We start from the raw sequence: 14359 nt of genomic DNA, 5'->3' as shown, positions 1-14359 counted from the left end.
ATCAGCACAGGGAGGGAGGGAGGGAGGAGCGAGCCCTTCAACAACGCACCTGTATCCCCATCATGGCAGTCAGGGCGGGGTCTCACTTCTGCAGGAGTGGATCGAAGAGCCCCCACTGGAAGTCCAGCATGGCCTGAGGATTCAGCCGCTCTTTGGGTTTCCGGAAGGTCTCTTTGGCCTTGCAGAGAGCAGCGAAGGCCTCAAGAGGAGCGGACTTGCCCGTGAACTTCTGGACCGGTTCTTCCCTGGAACAGCAAATAAGCCCCCTTAGCAAACCCAAGAGATAGGTTGTTGCCAGATCTTCAGATCTTCCACGCTATACAGATGTACAAGAGGGGGAAAGGAGCCGTAGCGTCCTTGGCAAAAGCCAACTGGTTCCCCCAGCAGGGATAGGAGGTGCCAGAATTGTCCTGAGAATCTGCATGCAACCATTGCCATATCTTGAGTTATAACTGGTGTCATGGGATGATATGCAGAGCAGGGGGGGTTGTTTGTGGTGCAGGGGTTAGAATGCAGTATTGGCAGGCTAACTACCCACTGCCAGGAGTTTGATGAGCTCAAGGTTGACTCATCATTCCAAGGTCGGTAAAATGACAACCCAGATTGTTGGGCGCAATATGCTGACTCTGTAAACCATCCAGAGAGCACTATAAAGCACTGTGGAGCGGTATGTAAGTCTGAGTGCTACTGCTGGTTAGTTGGGATGGCTCAGTGGTTAGAATGCAGTATTGCAGGCAAACTGCCACACAACTAGAAATTCGATCCTGACCGGCTCAAGGTTGACTCTGCCTCCCATCCTTCCAAGGGGGTCAAATGAGGACCCAGATTGTTGGGGGCAAGAGGCTGACTCTGTAAACCACTTAGGGCTATAAAGCACTGTGAAGCGGTATAGAAGTGCTATTGCCTCTCTCTCTCTCTCTCTCTCTCTCTCTCTCTCCCTCCCTCCCTCCCTCCCTCCCTCCCTCCTTTCCTTCCTTCCTTCCATGGTGCGTCATGGTTAGAATGCAGTATTGCAGGCTAACTCTGCCCACTGCCAGCAGTTCAATCCTGACCAGCTTCAGATGGACTCAGCCTTCCATCCTTCCGAGGTGGGTCAAATGAGGACCCAGATTGTTGGGAGCAAAAGGCTGACTCTGTAAACCGCTTAGAGAGGGCTGGAAAGTGGTATATAAGTGCTATTGCTATCGTATGAGTGAAGCCTTTCACATTTAATTCTTAAACATAAAAAGGTCAGGCCTTCAATCCCACGATCAGGCCCAGAACTATGACCTCCTTGATGCTGCCCTTAGAGGTACCCTGGAAGAAACCACACAAGCTGATTCTGGCAGGAGGCTTTGCCATAATGAGGTTCGTTTGTCCTGCCTTCCCTCGGTGAATAATCCAGCTGATGGACAATGGCGAATCTCACCGCTTATCTATTCTTTTCTTACGTACGCCGCATCTTTTCTCAAAAGTTACGCTACAGCTGTGGAGTGTTTCTGTGTGACCTCAAAGAAGAGGCCTAAGATGTTGCTGACAAATGGTACCTGAGCATTTCACGCCCCCGCTTTCTGCTTCTAAATCCGATGCATATTTTAATTCAAGATGAAAGGAAGCATCGGCCGGGTTTACGCAAAGCGGTCGAACCGTAGCGAGAACCCAACTCTTTGCATCTTGTTTGGAACACACTGTGGAGTCCATTGGGGAAATCCGTGTTGTTACATAGTGTTCTTGTGTGAACCCCAGACAAAACAGACCCTTCAAGCCTAAAGCACAGGATTCAGAAGTCGGAGGGGTCTGTGGAGACCCACGTTCAGATGCACCCAGGATGTGCTCTGCTTACCAATAAAACACCACCACCCCCGAGGCCCACTCTCGGCCAAGAAAGATGGGCTAGTCAGCCTCTTAGCCCGCCAATTTCATGGGTGGCTGTGGTGTGTGGGTCTTGGAGTTCCTGGAGGAAAGATGGGACAGAAACCAAAAGGGGTGGGGAAAGGACCCCCTCTCCCCCAGCCCCTCCATTAAAGAAACATGGGCTCACAAGATGCGAAGGAACGGGTTGTAGAGGAACTCCTCTGCCAAAGTAGAAGGCACCGTTGGAAGGTCTTCATCTTCTCGGAGCTGTGAAAGAATGAGTCAGTGAGACCAGAGGTGGCACTAAGCAGGTTCTGTTCTGGAGACCCGGGAGCGGAAATTTCGAGTGGTTCGGAGAACCGGCAAATCCCACCTCTGACTGGCCCCACCAACCCCATCTCATCTCTGTCTCCCATCGAGTCCCAGCTGATCGGCTGGGTCTTCTTTGGTTGCCCTGCACAAGAGAACGGAGCTGGAAAGCAGGTTAGTGGGGTGGGGAGGGAATGGGATCTTGCAATATCCTTCCCTGGCCACGCCCACCAAGCCACACCACGCCCACTGAGCCATGCCCACAGAACTGGTAGTAAAAATGTTTGAATCCCACCACTGAGTGAGACCATGTCATGGCTGCCATTCTGCTAGCTTCGCTTCGCATCGCATCCTGCCAGCCTGACATTTGCAAGGGTGTGTGTGTGTGTGTGTGTGTGTGTGTGTGTGTGGAGGGGGAGAGAAGTTGCCATGCAGGAGGACAAGGGGGGGATTGGGGACCAATCCGTGCCAGTCCAAAAAAGTGAAACACACCAATCCAGCACAAGGTCAACCGAAAGAATGCAGAGATGGAGAAGGCGTGAATTGAGGGTCATCTAAACAAGAGAACTCCTAACTGGACAGTGACTGATAACGGGATGGGGGGTGGGAGGGTGGCCCCCAGGAAAGGGAAAATTAATTGTATCCTGTGCATACCAAACCAGCAGATTCTGCCGCACTACTTCTGTAACTACGTTTGCTTTCAGTAACATGTATTCTAGGAAACAAGGAGCCAGGATTTCTTTGCTAACTTAAGTAATTTAAGTTACTTAAGTTCTTTGCTAACTATCTTAAGTTACTTAAGTTAGTTTCTTTGCTTAAAATACTTAAGTTAGTTTCTTTGCTTAAGTTACTTAAGTTAGTTTATTTGCTAAATTGACAGAACTTTTCCAATGTACCAAATATCCTTGTAGTTGACCCTGAAGAACTATAGAAAGGTTAGGAGTTGAGTAGATCTACTCTTACCTCTGATCCAGCAAACTGGGTTATTTTCAAATACTTTGGATTTTTTTTTTTTTTAAAAAGCCAGCAAGCCAGCAACGGAAGCATAAAAGGGGCTTTCAATCATGTGGCCATCCCAAGTTGAGTTTTTTTAACCACCTACCCACCACAAATGCCACTGCCAGCAATCCAGGTTTGTATTCCATTGTTCAGTAGTTTAGAACGATGTGTTCTGTCACTGATGTTGGCTTAAACCAGAAGCCACGATTTAAACAATCCAGAGCCTATCAGGACATTTGAAGCAATCACTTAAGCTAGAGACTGATGTTATTGGTCGTAATTCTGACTTTTATAAAGGGTCCATTTTACCTCTTGACCCTCATTTTGGAAAGATTAAAAAATTGTGTCACGCCCCTGTCAAATCTGACCCAGAGGAGGAAGCCAAACAGCTGACAGGGAGTGGGAGTGTGGCTCCGTTGGCTGAGGAAAAAAATGGGGAAGGGCAAAGTCTGGCTGGGCAGAGCAGAGCAGAGGTAGAACAAGGGAGAGGGAGTTCAGAGGAAGACCCAGGTCCATCCCGTCTTCATCCTAGGGCAGGCAGAGAGGAATAGAGAAGAGAGCAACGTGGGTTGTGTGGCTTACGGGGGAGGAAAGGGCCCTGATTCCCTTCATTAGCTGCAGCTGGGAACACAGTGTTTAAAAGAGGAAGCTGCGCGCAGCAAGCTCCCCCTCATGGCTTATCTGTGTTCCTGGCATCTTCCCAACTATGTTTTAAGTGGGGCTTCTCCTGCCCTGTCAAGTTAATTATTTCAGCTTTGTTTGTTTGGATTTTTAGTTACAGTTTGTGTGTACCTTGTTTTGGACTGAATTTTCTACAGTTAAAGTCTATTCCTGGGAGAGTTTTTCTCCAGCCGAAGGTAACCTGGACATTGTGGGCAAAGTTGGAGATAATAAAGGGACTCTTCTTGCTTATTTGACTGTGTTGTCTTTGTGCCACACCCCTTTACATCATCACAAATTGGGAGAACAGTATAGAACCACTCACTTTAGCCCAAATGAGCTTTTCTTTCACAAATTCATTCTCTGGTTCCACCTTTAAGGCAAACTTCAAATTCTGGGTTGTGTACTCATGTCCACAGAAGATTTTCTGAAAAGGAGAAAAAAAAAATTCCACGTTAAGAGTGATTCACCTTGGAATCCCTTCCATCCACAAACTCCTTTGCTGTGATCTCCAAGGTCCCTAGTGACGGATTCTTAAAAACTGGAAATGTTGTTTCTCGGATTCTTGAGGAAGCAAAAACACAAAAAGACAACGTGATTCATAAAATAGGTTTAACTTTTTAAAATTAAGAACTGACCCTTTCCCAAATTCTCCCTCAATCTGGGAGATAAATAGCACTAGCACTTAGCCTTATATACCGCTTTACCGTGCTTTCTAAGCAGTTTACAAAGTCAGCCTATTGCTCCCAACAACCTGGGTCCTCATTTTACCCACCTCGGAAGGATGGAAGGCTGAGTCAACCTTGAGCCAGTCAGGACTGAACTGCTGGCAGTCAGTAGAGTTGGACTGCAATACTGCCTTCTAACCACTGCGCCATTGCAGGAATTGAATAGAATAATTAGAAGAATAGAATAGAATAGAATAGAATAGAATAGAATAGAATAGAATAGAATAGAATAGAACAGAAGAGAACTCTAGAATAGAATAGAATAGAATAGAATAGAATAGAATAGAATAGAAATAGAAATAGAAATAGAAATAGAAATAGAAATAGAAATATATAGAAATAGAAATAGAAATAGCACTTAGACTTATATACCACTTCACAGGACATTACAGCCCTCTTTAAGCAGTTTACAGAGTTAGCATATTTGTCCCCCAACAATCGGGGTCCTTATTTTGCCAACCTCAAAAGGATGGATGGCTGAGTCAACTGGAGCCAGTCAGGATCAAACTGCTGGCAGCGGGCAGAGTTAGTCTGCAATCCTGCATTCTAACCACTGCACCACCAGGTCTCTTAAAATAAATACTTAAAAAAGCCCGAAATAATTGGAAAAGGCTTCTGGGTTGGGGTGGTAGCCAGGTGACCACCGTGGCTTTGCTGTGGTCAGCTGAGGCCACCCCAAAACGAGAAGTTGTGGGAAATCGACAGCTGAGGCAACCAGGACTGAGGGGTTGACCGGAAGACCCAGCCTGCCTTCGGGTACCGCGTTTTGCCTAAACCTCCTAGGCTTCTCTGTCTCCACCGCTGGCCCTCAAAATGGGAGCCTTCGCAGGGCAGGGCCCTTTCCTCGACTTTGGAGCCTGGCACTTCAGGCAGCATCAAAGGCTGCTCAAACCTACCGTCTCCTTTGGCAGCCCACCCAGGACCTCCATCAGGCTCTTGTACAGCTGTTCGGCTGTGCATTCCAGGAGCTTCCCACAACCACCGACAAATAAGGTGTCACCTAACAACAAAAGAAAGATGCACAATCAAGCCACACACACACACACACACACCCCGCTTGATTTCCCCACCCCCTTCCCAAACACTTGGTCATTGGACGGGCCGTTACTCAAGAAACATCAGCAGGGCAATTAAAACACCTTCCTCGCAACGGAGTCTCATACGGCACTAGCTCAATACCTGTGCTTTGCTACTAAACTATGTGGTCAGGCTTAGTTTTTTGGGGAGGGAAATAAGGGGAAAACAATTCTGCCTCTGCCTACCAGCATCCCTCAATATTTATCCGGCTAGCATCCTGTCAGTGTGTGAAAGATTTGAGGGCAGTTTGGAAACTGAAACAGTGTTTGCTGTGGGAGCGAGGAGACAGCAAGGAGCCTGGGCATGGCTTAGCTCAACTGTTCTGTACTAAAGCTGCTTGGTGCTGTGGAACTAAAACCGAAACTCCTCTCCTCTGCTTGTGTTTTGCATTTTGAACACATTTCTTTTCAGGTGGGGAGGGAGAGTAGAACTCCTTAGCATCAGAGCGTGTTATTAATAATAATATAGGAAATCCTAATGCTCTGATGGTCATTTCAAAAAATCCTTTCTTAGTGAGCACCTAGAAGCCAAGAGGAACATAGGTGCCAAATGTCAAGTTTGTAGGCTTTATGGCTTTGGAGATTTTGTGATGATGCGTGAGGGGTCTTTCGCTTTTATATATATATATATGTATATGTATATGTATATGTATATGTATATGTATATATACATACATACATACATACATACACATATATACATATAGAAAATGCTGTTTGTTTACAGGTGGCCCTCGACTTACAACAGTTCTCTTAGTGACCATTCAGACTTACAATGGCACTAAAAAAAGGGACTCATGACCATTGTTCACAGAAGTAGCCAGCAGTACTGCATTCTAACCACTGTAAAGAAACACAAATGGGCTGGAACTATTCACACAACACGCTGGCTAAACCATTTGTAGAGCCAGCAAATGCATTCTGCTAAGTTTGATAATCTTGTTGACTTTATTCAACGTGGGCATCTTTCCATGCAGGTGCCCTATTTTTGTGGACCTAGAAAACAAGTTAACCTAAAATGGTTTCAATAGCTTTGTGTGCAATGAGCAATTTCTCCCTTCCCTGAGACTGGCTCCAGGATGTCCTCAGCCCTTCGTTTCTCAGGACCTACCTGTGAAAGCTGCAGGAGCATTCAGGGAATCATTTTCCCACACGAAGTAGCAGACATGTCCCGCAGTGTGGCCTGGAGTGAGAAGGCACCGTACATTGATGCTGCCAAACTATCCAAAAGAAAGAAGGATGGGTTTGCATGTCAAAGCCAACAATCCATTTGTGCTTGAAACAGTTCCTACTCGCACAAACTTGCTGAGTTCCCACAACGTTCTAGACTAGGCCAAAGAAGGGTTGGATCACTCATGGTTGTGTGTGTGTGATGAGAAGCTTTTGTCTTAGGAAGTACAGTGTGACCAAGTCAATCCCTAGAAAACATCAATTCAGTAGCACCAAAGAGAATAGAATAGAATGATGGAGTTGGTCTCTACCTTGTAGATCATCTAGTCCAAATCCCACCCAAGCAGTAGACCATTTCTGGCAATATTTGGACAACCATTTGTCCAGGATGGTATAAGGTCTGGGCAGGAATTGGACTAACAGATTAACAAAGTGGGAAAGGATCTTGTAGGTCATCTAGTCCAACCTCCCACCCAAGCAGGAGACCATACCCCATTTCTGACAAATGGCAGTCCAATCTCTTCTTGATAGTCTTCAGGGATGAAGCTCCCACAACTCCCAAAGGCAACTTCTGTTCCATCGGTTGATGGTTCTCACTGTCAGAAAAATTTCTCCTTATTTCCAGGTTGAATCTCTCCTTGTTCAGTTTCCATCCATTATTCCTTGTCTGGCCTTCAGGTGCCTTAGAAAATAGCTTGACGGGGGTCAAGCAGCCCCTCAAATATTTGAAGATGCTATCCTGTCTCCCCTGGTTCTTCTCTCCACTAGACTAGCCAGGCTCAGTTCCTACAACCGTTCATTGTATGTTTTAGCCTCCAGTTCCCTCATCATCCTGGTTGCTCTTCTCTGCACTCTTTCTAGAGTCTCAACATCTTTTTTATAGTGTGGTGACCAAAACTGGATGCAGTACTCTAGGTGTGGTCTTACTAAGGCTTAATAGAGTGGTATTAGTACCTCCCTTGATCTTGGTTGTATCCCTCTGTTAATACAATTTAGGATTGCATTAGCTTTTTTGGCTGATGCTGCACAGTTGGCTTATATTTAGCTGGTTGTCCACTAAGACTCCAAGATCCTTCTCACAGTTCCTGCTATTAAGCCTGTTTTTTCCCAGTCTGTGTATTTTTGTTTTTTTTTTTCTTGGTGCTGGCATCCCCTAAATTCTGCTGAAGATGTTATACGCAGCCTGGTAACAAAAGGTTTGGAAACCAACCCACACAAGCTGGGAGAATGAATCTCCACCCTCAGGCATCAATTCCCCTCCAAGGTGGAAGGAAACGCCCTGCAGAGAAGTCGAGTCACAAGGAGAAGCCATGCAGCCACCAGCAGCACAACAGGCTGAGCATGGGCCCGCTGTCACCAAGGGCAGGGCAGGAGGTTGCAAACTTCAACTGCACTCTAAATGCCGACCGATTGCTAAAAGGAGTCAACAGAGAGTGACCCAAAGTAGATATCCTAACCCTAACGCATGAAACAGCATCTGGGCATGCGCTGGGGGGGGGAAAGAACAAATCCATTTGTGTCATGTATGTGATGATGTCACATACAAATAAAACTACTGTGGGTAGTTTTAGACTTCCCTGTAGCTAAGCCATACTCTCATCATCATCTTTTAATGACCCCATAATCCCTTGCATGGTGGAGTCTGAGCAACCGAATGGAGCTGAGTGTTTACTGGCCGGATGCCTCCCTGTCGCCAGTGCAGAGTTTTATTCCGCGGATATATTCTCATTGTTCCCAGAGAGAGAAATATCTGCCTCTGCCTTGAATCGAACTTGTAGCCTCCTGATTGGGAGGTGAGAGCAACCCCCCATTTCTAGGCCACCGCACCACTCCACTAAGCCATCCTGCGGTACCGCAAAGGTTCTGATCCATTCCATGCTTACCTTTAATTCCTGCTCGTGAGTCACCCGGTGCGTCAGAGCTCCCACCCGTTCGTCCCCACCATAGACCTCCAGGCCAGGATAAAGTTTGGACAGTTCTGCATTGTCTCTCGCGTGATCCCTTGGGAAAAGGGGAGGAAGAGGGCTGTGGGTTTTTTTTTCCCCTTCTCTTCCGCTGTCTCCAATTTGGACAGAGAGAAGAGACCATCAAAAAGAAAGCGGAACTTTTCTAGGGTTTTTTTTTTTCTTCAAAATCTTCACACCCCATTTGCAGAGGCGGAGAAGTTCTTGGATTCCCACCTTCCCCCAATTTTAAAGAATTTAAAATTATTCTTCAATAATTTCTCCAGAATTGGGCCGCCACTTAACTACTTGGGGGGAGGGGGGGATCCTCGAGGAAGGCGGTCTCCTCTTTCATGGGTGGCTCAGAACTTCAGCCTACCTTGAACCCGAAGGGGGAGAAAAGGCTGTTCTCTTCTCCCCAAGAACCAATGCAAGAGCCACACCGAATATCGTGTTTCCCCCAAAATAAAACCGAATTTTCTTTTCTTTTGGGTCCCAAAATAAGCACTAGGGCTTACTTTTGGTGGGTATCTTGTCCTCTCCCCCCTCCCCATATATATATATTTTAAAACCTTTATTGAAATTTGAAGCATTAAAATGCAAGTAAATCTAAAAACAACTTTTTACAAATCTCAATCTTCGACAGTACTAAATTTTTTTGATTATATTCATACATTTCCATACATTTCTAATTAGCCGTATACATATACATATTTATATCTTCTTCTTGATCTATACATTTCATATTCCTACTATCTATCCATTGATACAGAGTTATTCCAAATTGTGTAATATTCCGAGTCTTCCTTATTGTTTAACTCTATAGTGAGTTTGTCCATTTCTGCACAATCAAAAAATTTTTTGGATTACTAAACAACCTGTCGGTATGGTGACCGTTTTCCAAGATTGTGTGAGTGCAATTCTTGCTGCTGTGGTGATGCGTAGAATCAAATATTTTTATCTTTGTAGGATACATTCTCTTAAAAATCCCCCGAAAGAATCAATTCTGGCTTCAATTCTATTCGGCAATGTGTAATTTCATTTACACATTTTTTTTTGGTTTTTTGTTTACCATGTATAGGAGGCCCACTCCTTCTGCTTGCTTGCATGTGGGTGTTCTGACCCAAACCCTTTTCCAATAAGATAAACAATAACCAAAGAGAACAGAAACCTTTTAATGAGTCTTACGAATCCCTGGTTAAATGGCTGCTGCAAATTAACTTTGATAAGCATGAGCCTCACCAAAACTGTACGAGACTGCCAAGAATAACAGATAAGAAATATTTCACAACACCAGAGTCCAACTTAAGATACTGCAATGTCTATGAGGCTGAGTTTGAAAACATCTTTGCTTCCTGCAAAGAACGTCCGATTCACAGCTGGAGGGGCCATTACCTTGCAGCCTTACTCCCGAGTCGCCCGTGCTGCTGCAGCTGCTCTTTCCTGCGAGCAGCCCACTTAGCACAGGCTCCTCGGGAACCTCCTCATCGCTGCTGCCAGCCCCCACAATCTCTGAAGGCAGCAGTCCATTCCCCCCGAGTCCTCGCTCTCCTCGCTGTCCGCACCTGCTGCCGGCGAACCACAACAGTGGGGTAGGCTGAGTGGCGCTCCAGTCCCATCGCCACGAGGCAGGGATGGGTTGGGGGCGGAGCTGGGCCTCGCACCCTCACACTGACTTACTTGAGGGCCTCCACAGCCAGGCCATCCACGCGCCAACACCTGCCCCGTCTCTCAGCCATGGACCAACACGCCACTCAGCCTCCCTCTCCATTGCGGCCGCGAGCAAGGAGAAGAAGAAGGGGGCCAGCGGACACACGGGCTCCTGCTAGACGTGGCTGTTGGCGGTGATGCCACAAGGCAGGTTTTGGGGCATGGCTCGCCCGACTGCAGGGGCCCTGAGGTAAGCCGGTGCAGGGAATGTGGGGCGGCTCCATCACAACCCTTGCCTTGTGGCGACAGCACATCAAGCAACCAGACAGAACGGATGGCCGGCTGAACAAGGCCTTATTTTGTGGGTGGGCGCACACAAGAAAACACGCCAGGGCTTATTTTCTGAATAGGTCTTATTTTGGGGGAAACGGGTTACTTACCAATGGTGATGGGTAGTCAGGATGGCTTTTAGAATAATGTCTTCTCTTCGGATGATCTCTAGGAGCTGGAGAGGGGGAAAAACACTCACAAAGAGCATAGTGCACATAGATTTATTGCCAAAGATTTTTTTTTAAAGTCCTTAAATTTGTTATTTATGAACCATGGTGGCACAATAGTTAGAATGCAGTACAGGTAGTCTTCAGCTTACACCTGTTGATTTAGAACTGTTGTTCAAGCCTGCCAACTTTTTCAACCCTCCCAATGCCCTAGAGGGGTTTGAAAGCTGCTCCAACCTATACCACCTGCCCCTATTTTATCATTTCTTCCAAGCCTCCTACGATGCCATTTACCCGCTTGGAAACAGCAGCGTCCACTGCAATGGCCTCACGAGTGGTTTCCTCGATGATCAGGTACATGTAATTATCTTCCAAAATTGAAATCACTTTGACTTTCATGCTCCAGGGATTCAAGGATCATGGAAGCAAAACTGCCCAAGAGAAAAACCACTTTCGTTAAAAGCAATCCCAAACCACCTCGTCTATTTTAATTGTCTTGCATACTTCCATTAGTTGCAGCAACATGATCTATAATATATTCCAGGTCACTAAAACCACCCATTTTCCCTTTGTTGTTCTTAATATCCGAAAATCTCTTTCAAATTCTTATATTATGCAGCCACGAGGGGCTAGAAACATAGAATAATTTTAGATATTTTTGTGTGTGTTAATGACCCTATAATTCTTTGCATTTGAGCAAATGAACGGAGCTGAGTGTTTACTGGCCGGATGCCCTTCCTGTCAACAACACGGAGTTTTGTTCAGCAAATATATTCTCATTGTGCCCAGAGAGAGAAATATCTGCCTCCACCTAGGATCAAACTCACAGCCTCTTGACTGTGAAGCGACGGCTCCACCTCTAGGCCACCACACCCCTCAAACACAGAATACTTTTAGATCCACTGGCCTAAATATTCAATGTAGGGGTTGCAGAAGCCTTTACTTTCAGTTTTACTCTCTGAGCAAGCAATTGGGGAGTAGTTTGTGAGGGGAGTTCAGTGGGGGAGTCCCTAACAATTTTGGCAAGATCCTAACGCAAGACCCTGGGATGGAGATGAGGAAAAAAATAAAAACCCAGGTGATGCTTTACACGGCAAAAAGTGAAAATGGGTTTTGTGTCTGCCATTGGGCAAGTGTAGGTTTGTCTTCTTACCTGGAAGAATATCTTGATATATATTTGCAGCAGTCTTACAGCTGAAGAATTCCAGCCGGAAACCACTTCTATGGTTCAGCTGGTGAGGGAGAAAGAAAGCTTGTCAATTAAAAGAAAGAATTACAACTGAAAGGTGAAGTAGCACATCACCTTCCCAACACAGAAACCAGCAGAAACACATTAGACCCACTGCTGCTGAGGGCTTCTGGGGAACCAGTCCCAGCGAATATAAAGCTTTAGTAAAACTCCTAATATTACAAAAAATAATATGTTAACACTGAAACTGATAGAAAGAGAAGACTCGGAATATTTTTTTTAATCTGGATTGGGTAGCAAACAGAAACAAGAAATAAGACAAGAAATCTAACTGTAAGAAGCCTTAAGAAAGTAAAATGTAAATATGTAAAATATATAAGAATAATTATAGAAAAAGTCATTGATTAATATCAGATAAATGTAAATACAATGTGTTAAGATATATAAGATAAAAACCTGTGTAGATGTCAAAAAATGCTGTTGAAATCATGATGTTTTATGTTGTAATAACGGAAACTTAATAAAAATATATTTAAAAAAAAAACTTTAGTAAAACCCCACTTGTAATATTGCATCCAGTTTCGGTCATCAAAGATGTTGAGACTTCGGGGAAAAGCGCAGAGAAGAGCAACTAAGACGCTTAAAGGCCTGGAGACTAAAACATATCAAGAACGGTTGCAGGATTTGGTTTTGGCTAATCTAGAGAAAAGAAGGACTAGGGGTGACATGGTAGCAACCTTCCAATATTTGAGGGGCTGCCCCAAAGAAGAGGGAGAGTCAAGCTATTCTCCAAAGCACCAGAAGGCAAGACAAGAGATAATGGATGGAAACTAATCAAGGAGAGAAGCAACCTAGAACTAAGGAGAAATTTCCTGCCAGTCAGAACAATAAATCGGTGGAATAATTTAGTCCTGATCTAGGAAGGATTTCAGATGAAACCTTGGTAAGACCACACTTGGAAGGCTTCATCCAGTTTTGGTCACCATATTATAAAAAAGATCTAGAGACTATGGGAAAAGTGCAGAAAAGAGCAATAAAGATGATTAGGGAACTGGAAGCTAAACCTTATGAAGAATGGCTGCAGGATTTAGATCTGGCTAGTCTAAAGAAAAAAAAAGAATTAGGGGGGACATGATAGTCGTGTTCCAGTACTTGAGGGGCTGCCACAAAGAAGAGGGGGTCAAATTATTCTCCAAAGCCCCAGAGGGAAGGACAAGAAGCAATAGATGGAAACTAATCAAGGAGAGAAGCAACCTAGATCTAAGGAGGAATTTCCTAACAGTGAGGACAATAAATCAGTGGAACAGCTTTGCCTTCAGAAGTTGTGGGTCCTCACTCCATCGCTGGAGGTTTTTGAGAAGAGATTGGACAGCCACCTGTCTGAAATTGTTTGGGGGGGTCTCCTGCTTCAGCAGGGGGTTGGACTAGAAGACCTCCAAGGTCCCTTCTGACACTTATTCTATTTATTTTGTATTTTGATTTGATTTGTCAATTGCTTACAAGATAATAGGTATAAGTATAAACATGAGTAAGAATACAGGAAATGGGTACAAATAAAAGGACAGGGGACGGTAAGCGCGATGGTGCGCTTCTGCATTTATTATTCTGTATAATCTGTATTTCCTGCCTCGACCAGCTACTTCAGGCGAAAGTGCTTTCAGTCTGGACTGGGCCAGTGGGCAGGGATGGACTGAAAATGGGGGTCTGGGAGTCCAATATGAGAAGGACAGAGGAAGAAGAGACTGGACAGCCACTTGTCTGAAATGGTCTCCTTTCTCGAGCAGGGGGCTGGACTAAATGACCTCCAGGGTCCCTTCCAGCTGAATCGAATGGATTCCAGCTGGGGAAGGATGCCCGAGGGCCCCTCCACGACCTTTGGCGGGAGGAAACCAGCGAAGGGGGTGATTTTACCCCAAGAAGCTGAAACTCCGGCGCTCTGCCAGCCACCCTCTCGACCCTCCAGCCCAGCGTTTCTCAATCTCGGCCACTCTTGAGATGGGCGGACTTCAAGTCCCAGAATTCCTCAGCCCAGGCAACCGACTGGGGTATCCTGGGAGTTGAAGTCCGCGCTTCTTAAAGCGGCCAAGCGCCGCTCCTGTCTAGAGGAAGCTGCTGGGAACAACAACTGCCTTGGGAGGCCAAGCTGCCCCGGCCCTACACAGCCCCCCCTTCCCCCCCACGGGAGACTTTGCTAAACCCCCGCCCCGCGACTCTTCCCCACCTTTCCCCCCCCCCACGCCCCCTCTGCCCTCCCCTTGCCTGGCGAGCCGCCGCAGCCAACGAAAAGCCCCGCCCTCCGGGAGGC

General features: G+C 46.0%; 1 protein-coding gene across 3 annotated transcripts in view; it reads right to left on the bottom strand.

Moving 5' to 3' along the window:
• The window catches only part of HAGHL (hydroxyacylglutathione hydrolase like), a 16543-nt gene extending 2184 nt beyond the window's left edge, over window positions 1–14359 (bottom strand). Inside the window, exons 1-10 of one of the 3 annotated variants that reach the window (XM_026704110.2) lie at window positions 14314–14359; window positions 12019–12097; window positions 11160–11296; window positions 10809–10873; window positions 8659–8776; window positions 6717–6825; window positions 5426–5529; window positions 4127–4228; window positions 2021–2100; window positions 50–245 (exon numbers count right to left, since the gene is read on the bottom strand). In XM_026704110.2, coding sequence (XP_026559895.1) covers window positions 83–245; window positions 2021–2100; window positions 4127–4228; window positions 5426–5529; window positions 6717–6825; window positions 8659–8776; window positions 10809–10873; window positions 11160–11264 — 846 coding nt within the window. In that variant the 5' untranslated portion in view covers window positions 11265–11296; window positions 12019–12097; window positions 14314–14359 and the 3' untranslated portion in view covers window positions 50–82. The remainder of the gene's footprint in view (window positions 1–49; window positions 246–2020; window positions 2101–4126; window positions 4229–5425; window positions 5530–6716; window positions 6826–8658; window positions 8777–10808; window positions 10874–11159; window positions 11297–12018; window positions 12098–14313) is intronic. The other 2 variants (XM_026704108.2, XM_087912638.1) reach the window with 2 other exon arrangements.

Source organism: Pseudonaja textilis, chromosome 14 (genome assembly GCF_049901715.1).
Source record: "Pseudonaja textilis isolate UNSWEBS1 chromosome 14, rPseTex1.2, whole genome shotgun sequence".
Lineage (NCBI taxonomy): Eukaryota > Metazoa > Chordata > Lepidosauria > Squamata > Elapidae > Pseudonaja > Pseudonaja textilis.
This window is presented reverse-complemented; position numbering and strand designations above follow the sequence as displayed.